General features: G+C 39.3%; 1 protein-coding gene across 1 annotated transcript in view; it reads left to right on the plus strand.

Annotated features, from left to right (window-relative positions):
* grin2aa (glutamate receptor, ionotropic, N-methyl D-aspartate 2A, a) overlaps positions 1 to 19,856 on the plus strand; it is a 176,005-nt gene that overhangs the window by 148,289 nt on the left and 7,860 nt on the right. The window contains exons 6-12 of the mRNA XM_067414695.1: positions 2,699 to 2,870; positions 3,194 to 3,347; positions 3,778 to 3,903; positions 4,591 to 4,820; positions 12,383 to 12,543; positions 17,512 to 17,699; positions 19,343 to 19,581. Of these exons, the coding sequence (XP_067270796.1) occupies positions 2,699 to 2,870; positions 3,194 to 3,347; positions 3,778 to 3,903; positions 4,591 to 4,820; positions 12,383 to 12,543; positions 17,512 to 17,699; positions 19,343 to 19,581 (1,270 nt within the window). The remainder of the gene's footprint in view (positions 1 to 2,698; positions 2,871 to 3,193; positions 3,348 to 3,777; positions 3,904 to 4,590; positions 4,821 to 12,382; positions 12,544 to 17,511; positions 17,700 to 19,342; positions 19,582 to 19,856) is intronic.

The following is a 19,856-nucleotide window of genomic DNA, read 5'->3' on the forward strand; positions in this document are numbered from 1 at the left end:
GAGAAAAAAATAAAGGGTAAATGAGAGTTTGAACACTAGACATAAGCTGGAGTACTGCAGGTCCCAGTCAACACCTCCTGACTGTGTCTAAATGCAGGACCTTCACCCACGATCCAAATGAAATAATAATCTTGATTGCCCTTAAATAGAATTGTCTTCCTCCTCGCTCGGGAAAACAGGAACCCCTCTGCAATTAAGTCTGCACAGATTGGCGGTGGTCTTTACGAGGCATCAGAAATCTCCAGCCGACTGCAATTTTCACCAGAGGTTTGGCACTCCCTTGATGGCTCCTTGAGTGGCTCTCAAGGGAAAGCCCTACAATTCATTGTAATTAAGAAATATCTCCACTGCTGGCAGCAAAAGGCTCTATCGTTCATGCTTCAGCACACTATACCTACTGTACTGTACTGTAATCCAAACTAGAGACTGATCTGCACAAGCAAAAAGTATGCTTTAGACACGCTGCATCTAAATACGATTGTGACTCTTCTGAATGCTTAATCTGTTTTGTTTACAGATTGTTTATACATGCAGTGAAAATCATGTCAAGCTCACATATCCAATATAAAGTTACTATATTAACTGTGCACTACAAGGATAACAACAGTCATTGCACTCCTGATTTCATGCTTTTGGTGATTTATAAACATGAAGTAACACTGAAATAGTGTGTGATGTATGTAGGCATGAAATCAGAGACTCAGAATTCTGATATTTCATCAGAAATATCTGCCTTAGAACAGATTAAACTGTTATTAGCTACACTGACTTTCGAAAGGTTGGAGTCAGTAAAAAAAATTGTTTTCTTGTCTACTACTCACCAAGCATGCCTTTATTTGATCGAAAATACAATAGTAACAGCAATACCGTGAAATTTAAGTACAATTTAATTTAACCATGTTCGTTCTACACTCACCTAAAGGATTATTAGGAACACTATACTAATACTGTTTGACCCCCTTTCGCCTTCAGTACTGCCTTAATTCTACGTGGTATTTAGAAATGTTGGCCCTATTGATAGGATAGCATCTTGCAGTTGATGGAGATTTGTGGGATTCACATCCAGGGCACGAAGCTCCCGTTCCACCACATCCCAAAGATGCTCTATTGGGTTTAGATCTGGTGACTGTGGGGGACATTTTAGTACAGTGAACTCATTGTCATGTTCAAGAAAAAAATTTGAAATTAGCTTACTTAATGACCAATTAGTAATTCATTAATTACCAATTAGAGCTTTGTGACATGGTGCAATTATCCTGCTGGAAGTAGCTATCAGAGGATGGGTACATGGTGGTCATAAAGGGATGGACATGGTCAGAAACAATGCTCAAGTAGGCCGTGGCATTTAAACGATGCCCAATTGGCACTAAAGGGTCTAAAGAGTGCCAAGAAAACATCCCCCACACCATTACACCACCACCACCAGCCTGCACAGTGGTAACAAGGCATGATGGATCCATGTTCTCATTCTGTTTATGCCAAATTCTGACTCTACCATCTGAATGTCTCAACAAAAATCGAGACTCATCAGACAGGGTAATATTTTTCCGGTCTTCAGCTGTCCAATTTTGGCGAGTTCATGCAAATTGTAGCTTCTTTTTCCTATTTATAGTGGAGATGAGTGGTACCCGGTGGGGGCTTCTGCTGTTGTAGCCCATCCGCCTCAAGGTTGTGCGTGTTGTGGCTTCACAATTATGGCTGTACTTCACGGTTGTAATGAGTGGTTATTTCAGTCAAAGTTGCTCTTCTATCAGCTTGAATCAGTCGGCCCATTCTCCTCTGACCTCTAGCATCAACAAGGCATTTTCGCCCACAGGACGTACGGATATTGGATTTTTTTTCCCTTTTCACACCATTCTTTATAAACCCTAGAAATGGTTGTGTGTGAAAATCCCAGTAACTGAGCAGATTGTGAAATACTCAGACCGACCCGTCTGAAACCAACAACCATGCCACGCTCAAAATTGCTTAAATCACCTTTCTTTCCCATTCTGACATCCAGTTTGGAGTTCAGGAGATTGTCTTGATAGGAGAACACCCCTAAATGCATTGAAGCAACAGCCATGTGATTGGTTGATAAGATAATTGCATTAATGAGAAATTGAACAGGTGTTCCTAATAATCCTTTAATGAGTGTATTTAAAATGTAATTTATTTCTGTGATGTCAAAGCTGAATTTTCAGCATCATTATTCCAGTCTTCGGTGTCACATGATCCTTCCGACATGATATTTTGGTGCTTAAGTAACGTTTCTTATCATTATCAATGTTAAAAACAGTTGTGCTGCTTAATATTTTTTAGTGGAAACCACAACTTTTCATGATTCTTTGAATTGAAAAAGCAGCATTTATTTAAAATAGAACATTTTTATGACAATGAAAATGTGTTTACTTTTACTTTTGATCAATTGAATGGATTCTTGTAGAATATGTATTCTTTTTTCTATTTCTTCTTCTTCTTCTTCTTTTTAAACCGACTCCAAAAAACAGACCCCAAACTTTTGAATGGTACTGTGATTCTTGCAATTTCAGGAGGGACTTGTATATTCTATACACACAGAATGGTAATTTAGCCATTCATTCCAATATTTAAATGTGCAAAACTTTGCATTTCTTACTGCTATGAATGTTCCTTGCAACACATCTCTCTCTTAAAGTCGCTTTAAGTTAAGCTGTGATTAATGTGCTCTGTTCATCAGCAACACCACCGAGGGAGGAGGAACGTACATTAAAAAGTGCTGCAAAGGCTTCTGCATCGACATACTCAAGAAAATTGCTCGGAATGTGAAGTTCACCTATGACCTTTATCTAGTGACCAATGGGAAGCACGGGAAGAAGATCAACAACGTGTGGAACGGCATGGTGGGAGAGGTGAGAATATATCAATAGCCAAATCTGCTTTTCCGTTTACAGATCTAAACAAAGGTTAGATGGAATAAAGTTTTGTTCACAGAAGCGGAGTGAACTTCCCTATCTCACTCTCCACTGGAAGTAATCAGTCAAAGCCTGATAGCAATCAAATGTGAAATTGGGGAAAGGAGCTAGATATTTGTTCAATTTAGATCCAGAGGGAGTGAAATGCTGTTGAAACACAAGTTTCATTTCGTTGATGACATAAACCACAATCCCAGGTGCTATGTATATAAACTTAAGCTTTTGTCTAAACCTTTGTGTTGTCTTGTTTTCTGCCACAGGTGTTGAACAAAAAAGCAGTCATGGCCGTGGGCTCCCTGACAATCAATGAGGAGCGCTCAGAGGTCATCGATTTCTCCGTCCCCTTCGTGGAAACAGGGATTAGTGTGATGGTATCCCGTAGCAACGGGACCGTCTCTCCATCAGCGTTTTTAGGTAACTATCTGCAGGGCACAGCAGCAGTTTTCCTGACGGTCACGAGGGCCGTGTCTTATTTCAACCTGTCAAAATATTGAGTTCTTCTCACCAATCAAAGCACAGATCCAACAGGCCAATAGAGTCACCCACAAATCTGCTGAAGTGGACTGCTTTTAGATTCATAGCACCCTGAGTGCTCCTTTATGCTTGATGGCACTAGATCAGCAAGCCATTATTTAATTAGCATAAGGCCAATAATTACAGGGTCTGAGAAACCTCCCCAGTGGACACTTGCCAGTTTCCCATTTACAATACTTCCCATGGTAAAGCTCTTTAATCTCTTCAGCTTGTCTATAGTCACATACCACGCAGAATGCTCGCATGATAGTCGCTGACAGTGTCGTTTTTTCCCCTGATCTACCTGTCACTTGCTCCTCCCTCGCTGCAGAGCCCTTCAGTGCGTCTGTGTGGGTGATGATGTTTGTGATGCTGCTGCTGGTGACTGCAATGGCTGTCTTCATGTTTGAGTACATCAGCCCCCTGGGCTTCAACAGGAACCTCGCTCAGGGCAAAGGTACGTAACTAGCACTCTCTGCTACTCCCTCCCTCTGCGGTTCCCCTGCAATGCAGTCGCTCTATCAGTTTTAGGCACACTCATAAATCCTTGCCCTGCTCTGATAGAGCCTGCCCCTCATAATCTTTACCACAACCCCTCTTTTCTTTGGCAAAAATATAAAGGCTTAATTTTACTGTGTTCAGTGCTGAGTGGTTTCAGGCTCCGAGTTAGTCCAATAAAGTTCAATTCATTTCTATTTGATTCAAGTGGATCAGATTTAATTCATGTAGTCTCATTCAGAGTGCTTTTGTTATGTGGCACTAAAAAGCATTTCTTCTCTTGTTAGATGACTCACCTAAAGCTTAGATTTTTCTGTTTTCAAAAGGGAAGCATGTCAAAGAAATCTAAAGATAAATCAGATGTCTAGTTCTACACCCACCTTACAAAGGAAGCATTTCCACCTTCACATTGTATATTTGTCACAATTGCCCACTGTTAACTCTTGCATGCACTTGCTGCTTATATGAAAACTATTCAAGAATATAAAGGTTAACAGCTGAGCAGTAGGGTGCCCTACGTTATCATTATTGTGTGCAAGTACTCTAATGACCGTGCAGAGGGGAAATTATATTATCTCTAAAATGTATGCTCTGAAAAAGGATTTGGCACAAATTAAGTATGTTAATAAAAACATCTCTTCCGCAGACCCCCACGGACCGTCCTTCACCATGGGCAAAGCAGTGTGGCTGTTGTGGGGCCTGGTATTTAACAACTCTGTGCCTGTGCAAAACCCCAAAGGGACCACCAGTAAATTCATAGTGTCCGTCTGGGCCTTCTTTGCTGTCATCTTCCTGGCCAGTTACACTGCTAACCTGGCTGCCTTCATGATCCAGGAGGAATTTGTGGACCAAGTGACAGGTCTAAGTGACAAAAAGGTAAAACTATAAATATATATAGTTTGGGGTCAGTAAGATTTATTCAGCAAGGATGGATTACATTTATCAAAAAGTGATAGTAAAGCCTTTTGCAAAAGATTTATTTTTAAAATAAATGATGCTATTTCTACTCATTAAAGAATCTTGAAAAAAATTGTATCACAGTTTCCAAAAAAATATTAAGCAGACAGCTAAACAGCATTGATAATAATAATGCATAGTGATAATTGATAATAATAATAATAATAAATGTCACAATTTTAGAATGATTTCTGAAGGATCATGTGACACTGAAGACAAGTAATGAAGCTGAAAATTCAGCTTTGATATCACAGGAATAAATTACATTTAAAAATATATTCAAATAGAAAATAGTAATTTTAAATGATAATAATATTTCACAGTATTGATGTTTTTTTAATGTATTTTTGATCAAATAATTGCATCATTGATGAGCATGACAAAATCTTACAGACACCAAACCTATTACCTATTACAATTTGTATCATTGTTATATACAGTGGGTACGGAAATAATTCAGACCTTCAGATATTTTTCACACTTTGTTATATTGAAGCTATTAGCGAAAATCATTTAAGTTCATTTTTTTCTCAATAATGTACACACAACAGAATTGTTGACATTTTCGCAGATTCATTTAAAAAGAAAAACATAAATATCACATGGTCAAAAGTATTCAGACCCTTTGTTATGACACTCATATATTTAACTCAGGTGCTGTCCATTTCTTCTGATCATCCTTGAGATGGTTCTACACCTTCAGTTAAGTCCAGCTGTGTTTGATTATACTGATTGGACTTTATTAGAAAAGCCACACACCCGTCTACATAAGACCTTACAGTTCACAGTGCATGTCAGAGCAAATGAGAATCATGAGGTCAAAGGAACTGCCTGAAGAGCTCAGAGACAGAATTGTGGCAAGGCACAGATCTGGCCATGGTTACAAAAAAAATCTGCTGCACTTAAAGTTCTTAAGAGCACAGTGGCCTCCATAATCCTTAAATGGAAGACGTTTGGGACGACCAGAACCCTTCCTAGAACTGGCCGTCCGGCCAAACTGAGCTACTGGGGGAGAAGAGCCTTGGTGAGAGAGGTATAGAAGACCCCAAAGATCACTTTGGCTGAGCTCCAGAGATGCAGTCGGGAGATGGAAGAAAGTTGTAGAAAGTCAACATCACTGCAGCCCTCCATCAGTCGGGGCTTTATGGCAGAGTGGCCTGAGGGAAGCCTCTCCTCAGTGGAAGACACATAAGTGGCGGCATGGAGTCTGCTAAAAAAAACACCTGAAGGACTACAAGATGGTGATAAGATTGAGATGAGACCAAGATAGAACTTTTTGGCCTTAATTCTAAGCAGTATGTGTGGCGAAAACCAGGCACATTGCGTGCTCATCACCTGTCCAATACAGTCCCAACATGGTGGGGGCAGCATCATGCTGTGGAGGTGTTTTTCAGCTGCATGGACAGGACAAGGGGTTGCAATCGAGGGAAAGATGAATGCCGCAAGTACAGCCATATACGGGACGAAAACCTTCTCCAGATTGCTCAAGAACCTCAGACTAGGCTGAAGGTTCACCTTTCAACAAGAGACAATGATCCTAAGCACACAGTGGCTTCACAACAACTTGCATGACTGTTCTTGAATTGCCCAGCCAGAGCCCTGATTTAAACCAGATTGAGCATCTCTGGAGAGACCTGAAATGGAATTACCGTTCAACCTGAAAGAACTGGAGAGGATAAGCAAGGTGGAAAGGCAGAGGATCCCCAAATCCAGGGGAAAAAACTTGTTGCATCTTTCCCAAAAAGACTCATGGCTGTATTAGATTAAAAGGGTGCTTCTATTAAATACTGAGCAAAGGGTCTGAATACTTAGGACCATGTGGTATTTCAGTTTTTCTTTTTTAATAAATCTAAAAAATGTCAAAAATGCTGTGTTTTTCTGTCAATATGAGGTGATGTGTGTATATTAATGGGAAAAAAAATACTTAAACTATTTTAGCAAATGGAATGCTAAGTATGAAATACATATAGAATTAAATGTATATATTTCAAGAAAACAGTTTAATATTATTCACGTTCCTGTCATGTAAGGATATTCATTTGATTAGTCTTGTGGCAAGTGTGTGCGTCTCCCGAAGATCTAATGAAAACTACGCCACTGATGGCAGCACAGTGGTTTCGATCCTGTAATAGCACAACAAAGTACTTTGACCTTTGGTAAGACGTTGCAATCTCTGCTGGGTATTTACTGCAGTCTGTAGTGTTTACTTTGCAGACTTGAAGTTATGTTGACCGCTGGATGTTTTGTTTATAAGGCTCGTATCCAAGACTAACGAGTGTTCCTCTTTTACATGAAAACAAAGACTTCACAATTGATTAGTATCAGAGCACAGAATGCACAAGAATCTTTCATGAGAGTCCTGCAGCATGGCAGCATTTTTTAATTAATTTGGATGCTTGGACGTTTTTAAAAGGATTAATATGTGGAGGAAAAAAAGAAAACAATTTCCCAGATTCATAGTAATATAATGTAATTAGGGCTGTCAAGCGATTAAAATATTTTATCTAATTAATTACACGATGTGGCGATTAATTCATCTAATTAATCGCAAATTAATTGCACATCAATTCAGCTGAGAAATTACTCCCAAAAGATAATTTAGTCGTTTAAGTCGTCAAATAGACACTACAAAAAGTAGCTTCAGAAATAATTATTTTTTGGGTTAACTATACCTTTAATGCTTGTTTTTATTAATATGTAAATTATTTTTAATGAAAAAGAAACTAAAAATGCCAGTAGGTGCCGGTAAATTTGTAATTGAGTAAGTCATTGTGTCTTTCATTCATTCGATTCGTTCATATGCTTCATTAGAAGTGAAGTAAATGGTTCCCTTTCAGTTGGTCACATTTGACATACATCAGATGTCACAGACGAATTGGGATCACTTCTGGGAGCCCTATCAGCTTCGATTGTCTACAGAACGAGCCAATGCAGTGTGCGAGATTTGCATCTCGCGCTCTATAAGGAATGTAGTTCTTCACTTCTGAGCTGAGCAGTTCTGTGCTCTCTGTAAAGTTTGTGTACAGTGATTACGAGTCAAAACAAAGCTTTCTGGACAGTGTTGGTGTGACGGCACATACAGTGGTGATCACGAGCATTGCTCAACAACTTGTCTTCAATGAATCCGCTGTTTATTCAGCTGTGAGAAGCTTCGGTGAAGGCATTCCTTGTTGAGTGTGCACAGCAGGATTTCCCTGTCTGTGCACCGCAGCCATCCCTGAGTGCTTTAGCACTAAGAAAAGAGATCTTCTTCCCCTAAAAGAGTAACACGAGTGTGACACTGTGTCTCTTTGAAGACAACATTTCTGCAAGTCTACATAAGGCCAAATCACTCAAATTGCACAAGAGTAGTTCATAGCCGAGGTTGAGCTGCTCTAGTGATGGACCGTGTTTAAAGTCACAGTGATGGCCCTCGGCCAGATAATGTCCACCTTGGTGGTCCAGAAGCACCCCATGCAAACTTTGCAAAGCTGCGAGAGATCGTCAAAGCATGCTTTCTTGATGCTCCAATCTCTCAAGGTGGCCTTTTCGGTGACTGTCAAAAGCTGTTCCCAGCAATTCTCCGCAGTTCAGAAGCAGGCTAAGGCAAACAAGAGCATGCCCCAATGTGTTACCAGAGTCACTCGTGGACTGCCTCTCAGTCTGCTTGTCACCAAGGGTGTCAGTCTCCTGTGGCCCCTGCTAGAAGATGGTGTTGCCTGCCTCAGCCACGAGACGGTCTGTAAAAAAACACTCCTGAGGCGGTCAAAGCCAGCAGTACCCAACATTCTCAGCTAGAGAAATTTCTTCTATCTCTGGGTCCCAAGAGGGCACAATTGGCAGCATGCAACGCTATGCCTTGCCACCCTCAGCCCCCTCTTCTATAGGCAGCGGGCAGCAGTGTGTGCTTAGAGGATGCAAGTAGCCTTCTCATGCATCCCCTGCGTAATGGTGAAACCAGGTAAGTGTTGCACCGCACTCTCAGAACCCACTTTGGGCTGCTATTCCATCAGGTCCCTGCATTCCAGCCCGCTGCCCCACTGTGAGTACATCTGTGGTTCCGTTGGTCCTGCTGGTACGGACGCTCGCTAACGCGTCCCAGCCCATTCCACTGGCTAATATGCACCATCAGACTCAACTGCACGCCGTCCCCCCAAGTTCAGGGGCATTCAGTTCACCTCTGGGTTGAAGGAGTGTGCTCTTGTGTTACAGGGGGAGATCGGAGTACTACTGGTGAAGGACGCAATAGAGCCGGTTCCTCCAGCCGAAATGAGGACAGGGTTTTCAGCCCGTCTAATCGGGCTCCCAAAAGAGATCCGAGAAGAACTTGTGTGATATTGTACTCGTTGATCATGTTATATTGCTTACTGTCATGTGGACCCGGTTGAGCTGAGCTCAGGGGTTCCGAATTCTAAACTGCCTGAAGGAGGTAGTCTGAGTTCGGTTTCCCAATTTGCGTCCAAACTGTGCCGTGATTAATGTGAATGTGAATGCAGCATGGACTCGAAAAGTAACCTGCGCATGCGTTTTATTAGATGATGATGATGATGTATGTAGTTCAATGAAACAAATGTGAGGGATTGTAGTGTTGATGATTTACCTTGGATACCAGAGAGTGAGCCTGCAGTGTATTCATGAATAGCACCGGCAGGAACAATTGCACTCCGACGTGGACCACAACAAACATGCCTAGTGTAAAAATGCCCCATATCTTGAATTGTAGGGACATTCTAACGTCATTCTATAGGCTTCATCACACAATGAGTAGTTACCCTGCATTATATTCTTTATCATCAATCGTTTAAAAAGTAAGATGACCAAAATTAGTCCGGGACGGGGCAAGTGTGTTAAATGCAGTATTTAAATGCAATAATAATAATAATTTTAACACATTATTTTTACTGTAACTAATTCATCTAATTAGCGCATTAAATCTACAGCCCTAAATATAATATAATATAATATAATATAATATAATATAATATAATATAATATAATATAATATAATATAATATAATATAATATAATACAATATTCAGGTATTACAGCTAGTAAAAACCAGCCATATAAAATGTAATGTATCATTTAAGTATTCATATATCATGTATTCAATTTTTTAATTATGTAGCCAAAGTAGCCAAAGTATAAATCTGAACTACTGGCCCAATCTGGCAGGTAAAAAACAATTTCCAGTTTGAAAAGAATATCTTCAATAAAACATAAAACAAAGCCCAAAGCTCTTTGACATAGATTTTGAACTCTCGTATGTAGTGGTGAGCTCCATGAAATTAGAATCATTTGTCTTGTTCAGCTGTCATGGGACTTTTTGTTGGTGTTTTACTGTAAGCTCAGCATTTGTGAAAGGTGTTGTGATGCAAAATTTCATCTACAGAAAACAGAGCATTGTTCTTTTGTACAACAGATAGTAGAATATGTATACATGTGTATTTTCCTTATTCACTAAAACATATTTTTTTGTCAATTCACCAACTGTGCTATTTAAGTGTTGTCATGGCTACCCAGTGAAAATAAATAACCATTCGAAGTCAAGTACAGGGAGAGCAGAAGAACTCCTCAGCTCCTTATTCCAGACAGAAAGGGCACTGTTTGTGAGGGCAAGAGTAGAGCAAGAGGAGAGCTGAAGTCATGTATGGGCCTGCTGGAAGTCATGTCATGAAGAGTAATAGCTAAAAATGTGTACACTTATGACACAGTTTGCTCATAAAGCCGCACAATAAAATGGCACAAACATTCAAACACATGTCCTATCTACCTGCAAAGTGCTTCTATTATGTTATTATTTGGTCATATAAGTGATGCAGAATGGGTGAACAGAGATTCTTGAGCAAAGCTGCCTGGCGTAGATAATTTGGGTTCCCTAAAGATCCTTTTAATGAACAGTTCTAAGACCCCTTTTTCTTAGTGTTTCATTTTAATCATCTGAAGAAACTTTTTCCTCTATTAAGAACCTTTTGTGCAATTGAAAGGTTCCATACTTGCATTTTATTACACGTCTCTTTGAAATACTTGATTCTGATTGGTAAATTGCGCTTTCCAGCTGTATGTTATTTCCAGATAACAACCATCAAACTGAATAACACACCGTTCATCTGGGTACTACGAGTTATCTTGACCGTAATAATAATAATAATAATAATAATAATAATAATAATAATAATAATAATAATAATAATAATATATTTTATTTGTAAAGCCCTTTTCATAGTTAAAAACAATCCCAAATTGCGACACATAAAAAAAAATATATATTAGCAAAAAGTAAAAAATGCTTGTTTAAAAAGAAAGGTTTTTAGTTCTTTCTTAAAAGAGTCTATGGCTTGAGGAGCCCTTAGGTTTTCTGGAAGGGAATTCCAAAGACGCGGTGCGGCTGAGCAGAAGGCTCGATCCCCCATAGTGCGGAGCTTAGTTGTGGATGGTTGAAGAAGGGCTTTATTTCCAGAGCGGAGGTTGCGTGAAGAGTTTTGTGTTGCGACGAGTAGTTCCTTTAAGTAGGGGGGAGCGTTTCCGTACTACTTGTATGCTTAACGTGTCACTCCGCTGTCGTTGACTGTCTTGTGCTAACATGTGACTGAAACACTTAACCACCACGGGTTACAATGGAAGAAGACTTCAAACTGTTCACCCAAAAATTAAAATTAGCCCATGATTTACTAACCCTCGAGTATATGACATTCTTCTTTCAGACGAATAATATCGGATTTATATTTAAAAAGCCTGATATATTATATTTATGTATACATATTTTTTTTTTAAATTATTATTATTTTTTAAATATACAAATTTTATTAGTCTGAAAGAAGAATGTCATATACACTTAGGATGACTTGAGGGTGAGTAAATCATGGGCAATTTTTAATTTTTGAGTGAACTATTCCTTTCAGCATTAATTTCAACATATATGGTAAAAACGTATCTTTTTTTTAGGGGTTTATCGCAGAATAAACCCCTTCAGAGTGACGCAAGACGCCTCTGCTTCGCATCGGGGTCCTGATCACTCTGTCAGGGTTTATTCTGCGATAACAACCGGCTGGGTGTACATTGTTCCTTACATGATGAACAGGATAAGATGAACAAGCTCCTCTTAAAGATTTGTTTAAAACTTAATTGATGGTACAATGGATTCATACAAGATGTTTTACAAAACTGAATATGAGTTTTAAACTTCACATGCAGATTCTTCAGTAGTTTTTAAGTTGTCTTTTGCTTCTTTAGAGATTAAAATGTTTTTAATGTTACTGTACATTATGGTTTCTACATGTAGGTTTTAAAAGTACTAGAGAATTAAAAGTCCTTTGTGAACTTTAAAAGATTTGGCTTGTAAAACCCTTTTTGGTTCTTATTGGAAGGATTATTTTTTGGAGTACAATTGATAAAACTCAATGTTTGAGTGTTTTATTGTCTGTATTTATTGCCATGGAATCATTTTATTTCTTGCTGTGCTTTTATGAATTGTTTATTTTGTTTTGTTTTTTACTTTGTAGTTTCAAAGTCCCTACTCCTACTCCCCTCCTTTCCGCTTTGGAACGGTCCCAAATGGCAGCACAGAGAGAAACATCCGAAAGAATTACCCTGACATGCACCAGTACATGGTGAAGTACCATCAGTCCGGGGTGAACGATGCGCTAGTCAGCTTGAAGACCGGGTATGTATATCACACCCTCACTGTATTTGTCTTGTCAGTCTGAGCAGAATGGTTGAAATAATGAATCATTGTTTTCTGGCATGTTACTGTCTTATGTGCTGGCTGTGCTTCCCTAAAATGGCAAGCCTATTATTAAAAGGATTAGTTTTAATAGCTACAAAATACCTTTGTGTGAGAAAGTTAGTTTTTATTTTTCATATATTAATTTCTAAGCTTCTTAGAATTACGTTACTTTCATTACAGTTTTAGCAAATTTAGTTTTTGGGTTTAGGTTTTTCATATAATATTTACATTTTATTTTATTTCAGTTAACAAAAAAATAATAATATTGGTCATATTATATTATAAACTATTATATATTCTAATGTTATAAACTTATATCAAAATTATAAACCTCTCCCCATAATAATAATAATAATAATAATAATAATAATAATAATAATAATAATAATAATAATAATAATAATAATACATTTTATTTGTATCATAGTCACAGTTAAATTAAAGGAGCATTGTGTGTCAAAGAACAAAATAAACATTAACATTATTTTATCATGCTAATCCCTAGATAAATTAAACCTCAGTTGTAACACAAGAAAGTTGAAGATGATGATGAAATTAAATGGCCCTAGTTCATTTTCTGACTATTTTACTGGCTACTAATTTAGTGTCATGTAATTCATGAAATACAAGCAATACTGCCGTCTGAATATTGAGGGGTACTGTGAAAGAGAAGGGTAGTAGATCAGAAGCAAGAGATATTAAACCGCTTTCATTATCTCTTTAAACTGCAGCAACGCTGTGCCATTGCACAATATTAAATTGCTTTGCAGTATATTAATAAAGTGCCTATGATTTTCTTTGGCTGTACACTGCATCATTTCTTGTAGCTCAGCATATCACTACATATACTGCAGATCCAGCCAGCACCGTTACAAAAGAATCATTGAGCAAATCTACTGGATGTCAGCGTGATCCCTGAGTTACATTTGACATTCTTAAAATGTCAGACAACCAGACTAATGAGTCTTAGACAAAGGCTTTTCCAACAGATAGATCGAGTTTGACAAGCAGCCCACCATGGCTCCAAATGTCAGTTTGTAGGTGGGGTTGAAAGTTGGGTGCACACAGTGCGAGTTTTGTCACGATTTTGCTGTTTAAGACCAATTTCATAGGAGATTTTTGTAGCAAGCTTGTCTTTTTAATGAAGAAGCACAAACATCCTGGTTTAGAACTAAGGTTCTGTCAGGACCACCATCGTCAAAGACGATTGACTGACTCTTACCGTATAGTTTTGATTGGCGGTCTGATTCTGTTCTGGGCCCTGCACATCCATGTAGCCTAGCATGAATAATAAGAGCAGGGAGAGTAGCAATACCCCTCTCCCGAAAAACAAAAAAAACAATGCTGATATCCCCTAAACATGACTAATGCAAATAGTGTAATGCCCCATTTTAATTTTTTTTTTTTTAATTTGCATCTCCGATAGCACTGTAACTTTAAGAACAACATGCTTCTAATCACACTGCAGCTTTAAAAACAAGCTCACTTAGGAGCCCCAATCACCTCTGAGGAGTAGAAAATGGCCAGTGAAATTGGCTAATGAAATTTGCATGTCAAACCTTTCTTTGATGGAGGGAGCTAGAGAAGTTTCACAAAATAGCCTCAAAATAGTCTTAACACTATTGAACTAATATAGCTAACTTTAAAAAAAAATGTACTCAGAGCCATTATAGAACATATATCTATGTGTTAGATATGTGTTCTATATGTCTGTTACATATAGAAAGTGTTACATATTTTTGTAGTAGGTCCTCCCTAGATATAAATGGAACTACTACAGATGCAGTAAAGGGGCAGAGTAGAAACTGCCCAGAGAAAGACACGGGTTTACTGACAGGGAAACCATACCATGGAGAAAAACACATATGGGATTACCAAGAGGCAATCACAACATATAAGGCATCTAGCAGTAGAAGTAAAAGGGCTGACCAATGGGCTTGCAACTCGAGTTTTAAGCCTAGCTTCAGATGCCCCCGCCACAACTGACTGCTGAAGGATGCTTGGAGGAAAACAGGTTTCCCGAATCGACTCCAGATCAGCCAGGCCAGTTGGGGAGTCTCCATGTTGTGAGAGCACGTCTGGCATACAATTGAGCTTGCCCAGAATGTAAATGACGTGAATTGACCTAAGGTGCTGCTGACTCCAGAGGAGGAGAAGGCAGGCGAGTTGTGACATTTGATGTGAGTGTACCTCACCTTGGCGGTTGACCAACACTTGCTTGCCCTGAAGCAACTGTCGAAACCTGTGCAGGGTGAGTACCACTACCAGCAACTTTGGGCAATTGGTATGCAACTGCAGTCACAGTTCAAGAGTCTAAAGCTGCATGCCTGTTGCACACAGGACTCCAGCATATTCTGGAGGCATATGTTGTACTGACATACCTGGAGACCTGGACACTAAGGGCACCCCGCCCTGTAGAAAGGCAGGGCTGAATGTTCGATGACAGATCAGTGTGAAGGTCAAAAGGAGAGTGCTGCAGCGCTATGCCCATCTTGGAAGTCTGCCATGTAGCCAGTGCTCAAGTAGTCTCATATGCCTCAATCCAAGCCACATTACTGTGGCTGCAGATGCCTATGCCCCAGGAGCCTCTTGTTTAAATGGAACAGTTGTCTTCCCCCTAAATGCATCCAGGCAGTTCAGCACCAACTGCACTTACTCATTGTTGAGGTGTGCCATCGTATTGACAGAGTCCAACTCCATACAGAGAAAAGGGTCTTCTGGTCAACTCTTCAGTTGACCAGAAGCCACAGATGGTTGAGGTGCCTGAGCACCAGGTCCGTGTGATAGCATAACAGATCACGATAGTGAGCTAGAATGTGCCAGTTGTCGAGATAGTTCAGAAGGAGAAAGATTGTGAACGAGAAAGATTGTGAACGAAAGAGAGTGAAGGGTCAAGTTCAAGACTTGCAAGATTGTTTGTAACACATGATGAATAAAGTACAGGCTGTAAAACCCTGACTTTATTTTGGCTGGCGGGACAGGCTCTATTGAATCCTCCGGCCAGCTGACCACAATTTTCGCACACGAAGGACAGGGGCATCTTTGCCTTTCACCAAGGTAAACCAGGCTTGGGAGGATGTCTGGTGAACTGAATCACATGTCTGAGTCTGTCTGAGTCTGTCCGAATGAGCCAGCATGAAGGGCTAAGAAGCATTAGCCAGGCTCCCAAGCTCCACATGAGTGGCACCAAAGGGACAACTGCTGTACCCGAAGGAGGAGGCAGTGAGGAATGCCGGGCCTAATCCATGAAGCATAGTGTCCCGAAGTAGAGACAGTGAGTGCAGTGTGATTCTTACCTGGCTTTGTGTTTCCCGTGAGGGACTGGCTATTAAAGTGTGAGAAAGCAGTGCATTCTCGAAACATGAACTCCCAGCCTTTGGCAAAAGGGGGCTGATAGTGAGGAAGCAGAGTGTCACTCATAGCAAACCATGCCCGGTATGGCCCACAGGCTGAGAAATCTGCTCTTTATCTTGTATGTTTTACTCCACGGCCTGAGAGACAGACTACGTTGCCTTCTTGCAGGAAGGTGGTCGGCTTGAAGTCTCTGGTCGTGCCAGGGCAGGTTTAGAAGCTGCAGAAGGACAATCTCGTCAACAAGCAGACTGGGGACCAGCCTGCTGTGGCTAGTTGGCAGTTGTATCATGCCGGGGCTAGATGTGCTTAATGGCATCAGTACTGCTGAAAACTGTAGAGGGCCCACACTGTGACTTTCATTGCCCAGAGGTTCAGGTCATTCACTCTCCAAATATCTTGCATCAACCCCAACATAGAAATACCCGTATGCAGTTTTTTGAGTGCTTTAGCCTGATGGACTTGCAGGATGGCCATAGAATGCAGGGTAGAGGCAGTCCATCCAGCAGCACTGTATGTGTATATATATATATATATATATATATATATATATATATATATATATATATATATATATATATATATATATATATATATAGTGATAACTGTGCACAACCAATTGACTCCAATGCAAAAATATGAATGAGTTGATGTGTGTCTCCATTTTATATACCTGTATGTACAGAGGAGAGGCTTGCAAATTCCACATTTGCCAAATCCATTGGTCATTTTTCTACAACTTAGAGGTGATTGCGGCTCCCAAGACCCCATTTGTCAGTCTGTCAGTCTTTGACATAACTTTGAACATGACTTCAGTTATCTGTACTACAACTAGAGAAAAAAAAAAAAAAAAAAAAATTATATATATATATATATATATATATATATATATATATATATATATATATATATATATATATATATATATGCACTAAATATTTAAATATTTACAGTTAATGCCCAGTTTTTATACCCAGTTTAAGAATGTTATATATTAAATTCAAAATTATTTCACATTTCACAACGCATATTATTCCAAATGAGCATTACAGAGAATTTTGCCTCAAACCCCAGAGAAAAAGCAACAATCAAGCAAGACGGAAGATGTAGGCTGGTATAAATAAGCAATGAAAAAGTATGTACAAGTAATGAAAACCACTGGAAAGTGTGCAGCCTTGGTTTTTATTTCTTATGGTTCAAATGCATTTTGTTTTTTGTTTTCTCTCTCACATTTTCTTCTTACAGACACCAGTTTGGCATACAATAACACCTGGCATACAATAAATAAATAATTAAGGCCAAAGTCAATCAAATAGCTTTTATTTCTCTGTTTTTTTTTTTCTCCACTGCTTGTGGTGTGATCACACCCAGTGCTGTCTCTCACCTTAAACTTGTGACTCTGTGTCTACATCATTGCTATAAAGTTAAAATGTGTTATGATTCATTCAATGCCGTCGGTGGCATGGCAGTGGTGGTAAGGCATGAGAATGACTCAGAACATTTAACCTCGTTATTTGCCATCTGAATAATGTCTGTGTTTTTTCCTTTCACTAGCAAACTTGATGCCTTCATATATGATGCAGCTGTGCTGAACTACATGGCCGGTAGGGATGAGGGCTGTAAACTAGTGACCATTGGCAGTGGCTACATCTTTGCTACCACTGGCTATGGCATCGCCCTACAGAAAGGGTCACTTTGGAAGCGCCCAGTGGATCTGGCCATTCTCGCTATTATTGGAGATGGTAAGTGTCTGCATGCCTGGCAGCAGTCCAGAATACTGTGATGGACAGCTTAAGTGCCATATAAACCCACAAGTTCACAGTGGTACAAGCACTATTGACCTTTCTGTGGAGTCCCCAATATAGAACTGTAAGAATGTAAATTCTTATTAAACACATATGTATATTAAAAGACATAAGGCAAGCGCAAACCCTCTTTTGGTGTTAAAAAACGAATAATTTACTTTAAAGACACGCAGTAATAAATTAGCGGGTGGTCAGGGTTATTTTTGTTTACCAAGGCCACATCCAGACGAAGCCAGAGCTCCCCCCCCCCCCCCCCATTTCAAGAAATATCTGCATAAACACGAAACCACTGAAACCAACTCAAAACGATGTAGTGTATATGCCAGGCCAGTGTGTGGCGCTATAATTCTGCCTCAGAAATACACTAAAAACAGAGAAGGAGAGTTGTGGTTGGAAGGAGTACACAGCAATTTTGCTTGAGGTGAAGCAAAATCTCATAATAACATAACAATAAATAAATTTGCTACAAAAAATATCGGTTTCAGGCTCCCAAAATGCCAGATCCGTGTGGACGAAACTCTGATGCAATACAACATTTTTACATACACAGCTAAACGTGTCTCCGTGTCTCCTAAGGTTTGTGTTTGTGCCATTATTTACCACCCCCTAAAAGCACGTCTTAAACCAGATGCTAACAGGTAGATTGTGATGGTCATTTTGGAAATTATCCAGCTGCGTCTGTTTTCTTTAATTTGCATGTCGTCAGTAGACCACATGCAGAACTGTTGTGGAATTGCGCTCTTGCTAATTTGCTAATTGTTTAGTAAATCTGGCCCATATACATCACACCTTTTTAGGTTAGGGCCTGGAAGGCCTGAACATGCCCTATAAGCAGCCATAATAATAAAAAAATACATAGTTAATTAAAAAACAAAATTGTAATTATTAAAATGTATTATAATTCAATGGGTATTTAAGCTTTTTAATTATTACATTGTTATAATTTAAATGTTTTCATTAAATATTTACACTTAATTCTGTTCATTCTAATCTGTGGATCCAGTGTGTAAATATATGTATGATTGCAAGTTTTGGTGTTGGATACAAAAACTGTGATTAGTCCTCTAATATATCTGTTCCTCATTTGTTAGTTGCTTTGGATAAAAGTGTCTGCTAAATTAATAAGTGTAAATGTCTGCCCTAAAGAGTTTTTATGCAGTGTAGTAAAGCCAGAATTAGAATGTTTTGTTTTTATGCTGCAATGTCCATCTGTCACATTGTTTAGCCTTCTTTTACTTCCGAATTATTCCTTCTTAGACATCTGCAGTGTTTCCCTCTCTCCATAGTGTATGCTACATTTCACATCAGTGCTATATGCAGTGCATGAAAAATGACAGAATTATCCTCCTGGCAGCTGCACCTTGTAGAGAAAGAGAAAAAAGTCTCAGATGGTGCTAACATATGGCTAAAGCTTGAGTGTATAATTTTATTGATCCTCACTTTGACATGTTAGCGCATGGGGAGCTCTGGAACAGGAGGATATGTCTGTGGACGGTAGCAGTGTGGCCCACTGAGGTGTACATGAATGGGAGACAGATCTGATTGATGACGTGGGGCTGGGCATGTGCATCTCTCTACAGGTGAGATGGAGGAGTTGGAGGCTCAGTGGCTGACTGGGATCTGCCACAATGAGAAGAACGAGGTAATGAGCAGCCAGCTGGATGTGGACAACATGGCTGGAGTGTTCTACATGCTGGCAACCGCAATGGGTCTCAGCCTCATTACCTTTGTCTGGGAGCACCTGTTCTACTGGAGACTCAGATACTGCTTCACTGGCGTCTGCTCAGGCACACCAGGCCTGCTCTTCTCCATCAGCAGAGTAAGGCTTTTATTCAGTCTTTTTGAAGTCAATACAAAATTGTAGTGATATCTTAAGACAAAATATTCAATACATATAGTATTTATATATAGTAATAATAATTATCATCATTATCTAATTATCTAATCTAATTATTAATAATAGTAAATAATAAATGCTAATAATAATTATTATTGTTGTTGATGGGCAGAGTCATATTTGTACTGTACAGATTAACTTCAACTAGTACATTTAAATGTGGGAGGGAAAATAAAAAACATATTTTCACAAATTAT

The sequence above is a fragment of the Pseudorasbora parva genome, chromosome 2 (genome assembly GCF_024679245.1).
Source record: "Pseudorasbora parva isolate DD20220531a chromosome 2, ASM2467924v1, whole genome shotgun sequence".
In the NCBI taxonomy this organism is placed as follows: Eukaryota; Metazoa; Chordata; class Actinopteri; order Cypriniformes; family Gobionidae; genus Pseudorasbora; species Pseudorasbora parva.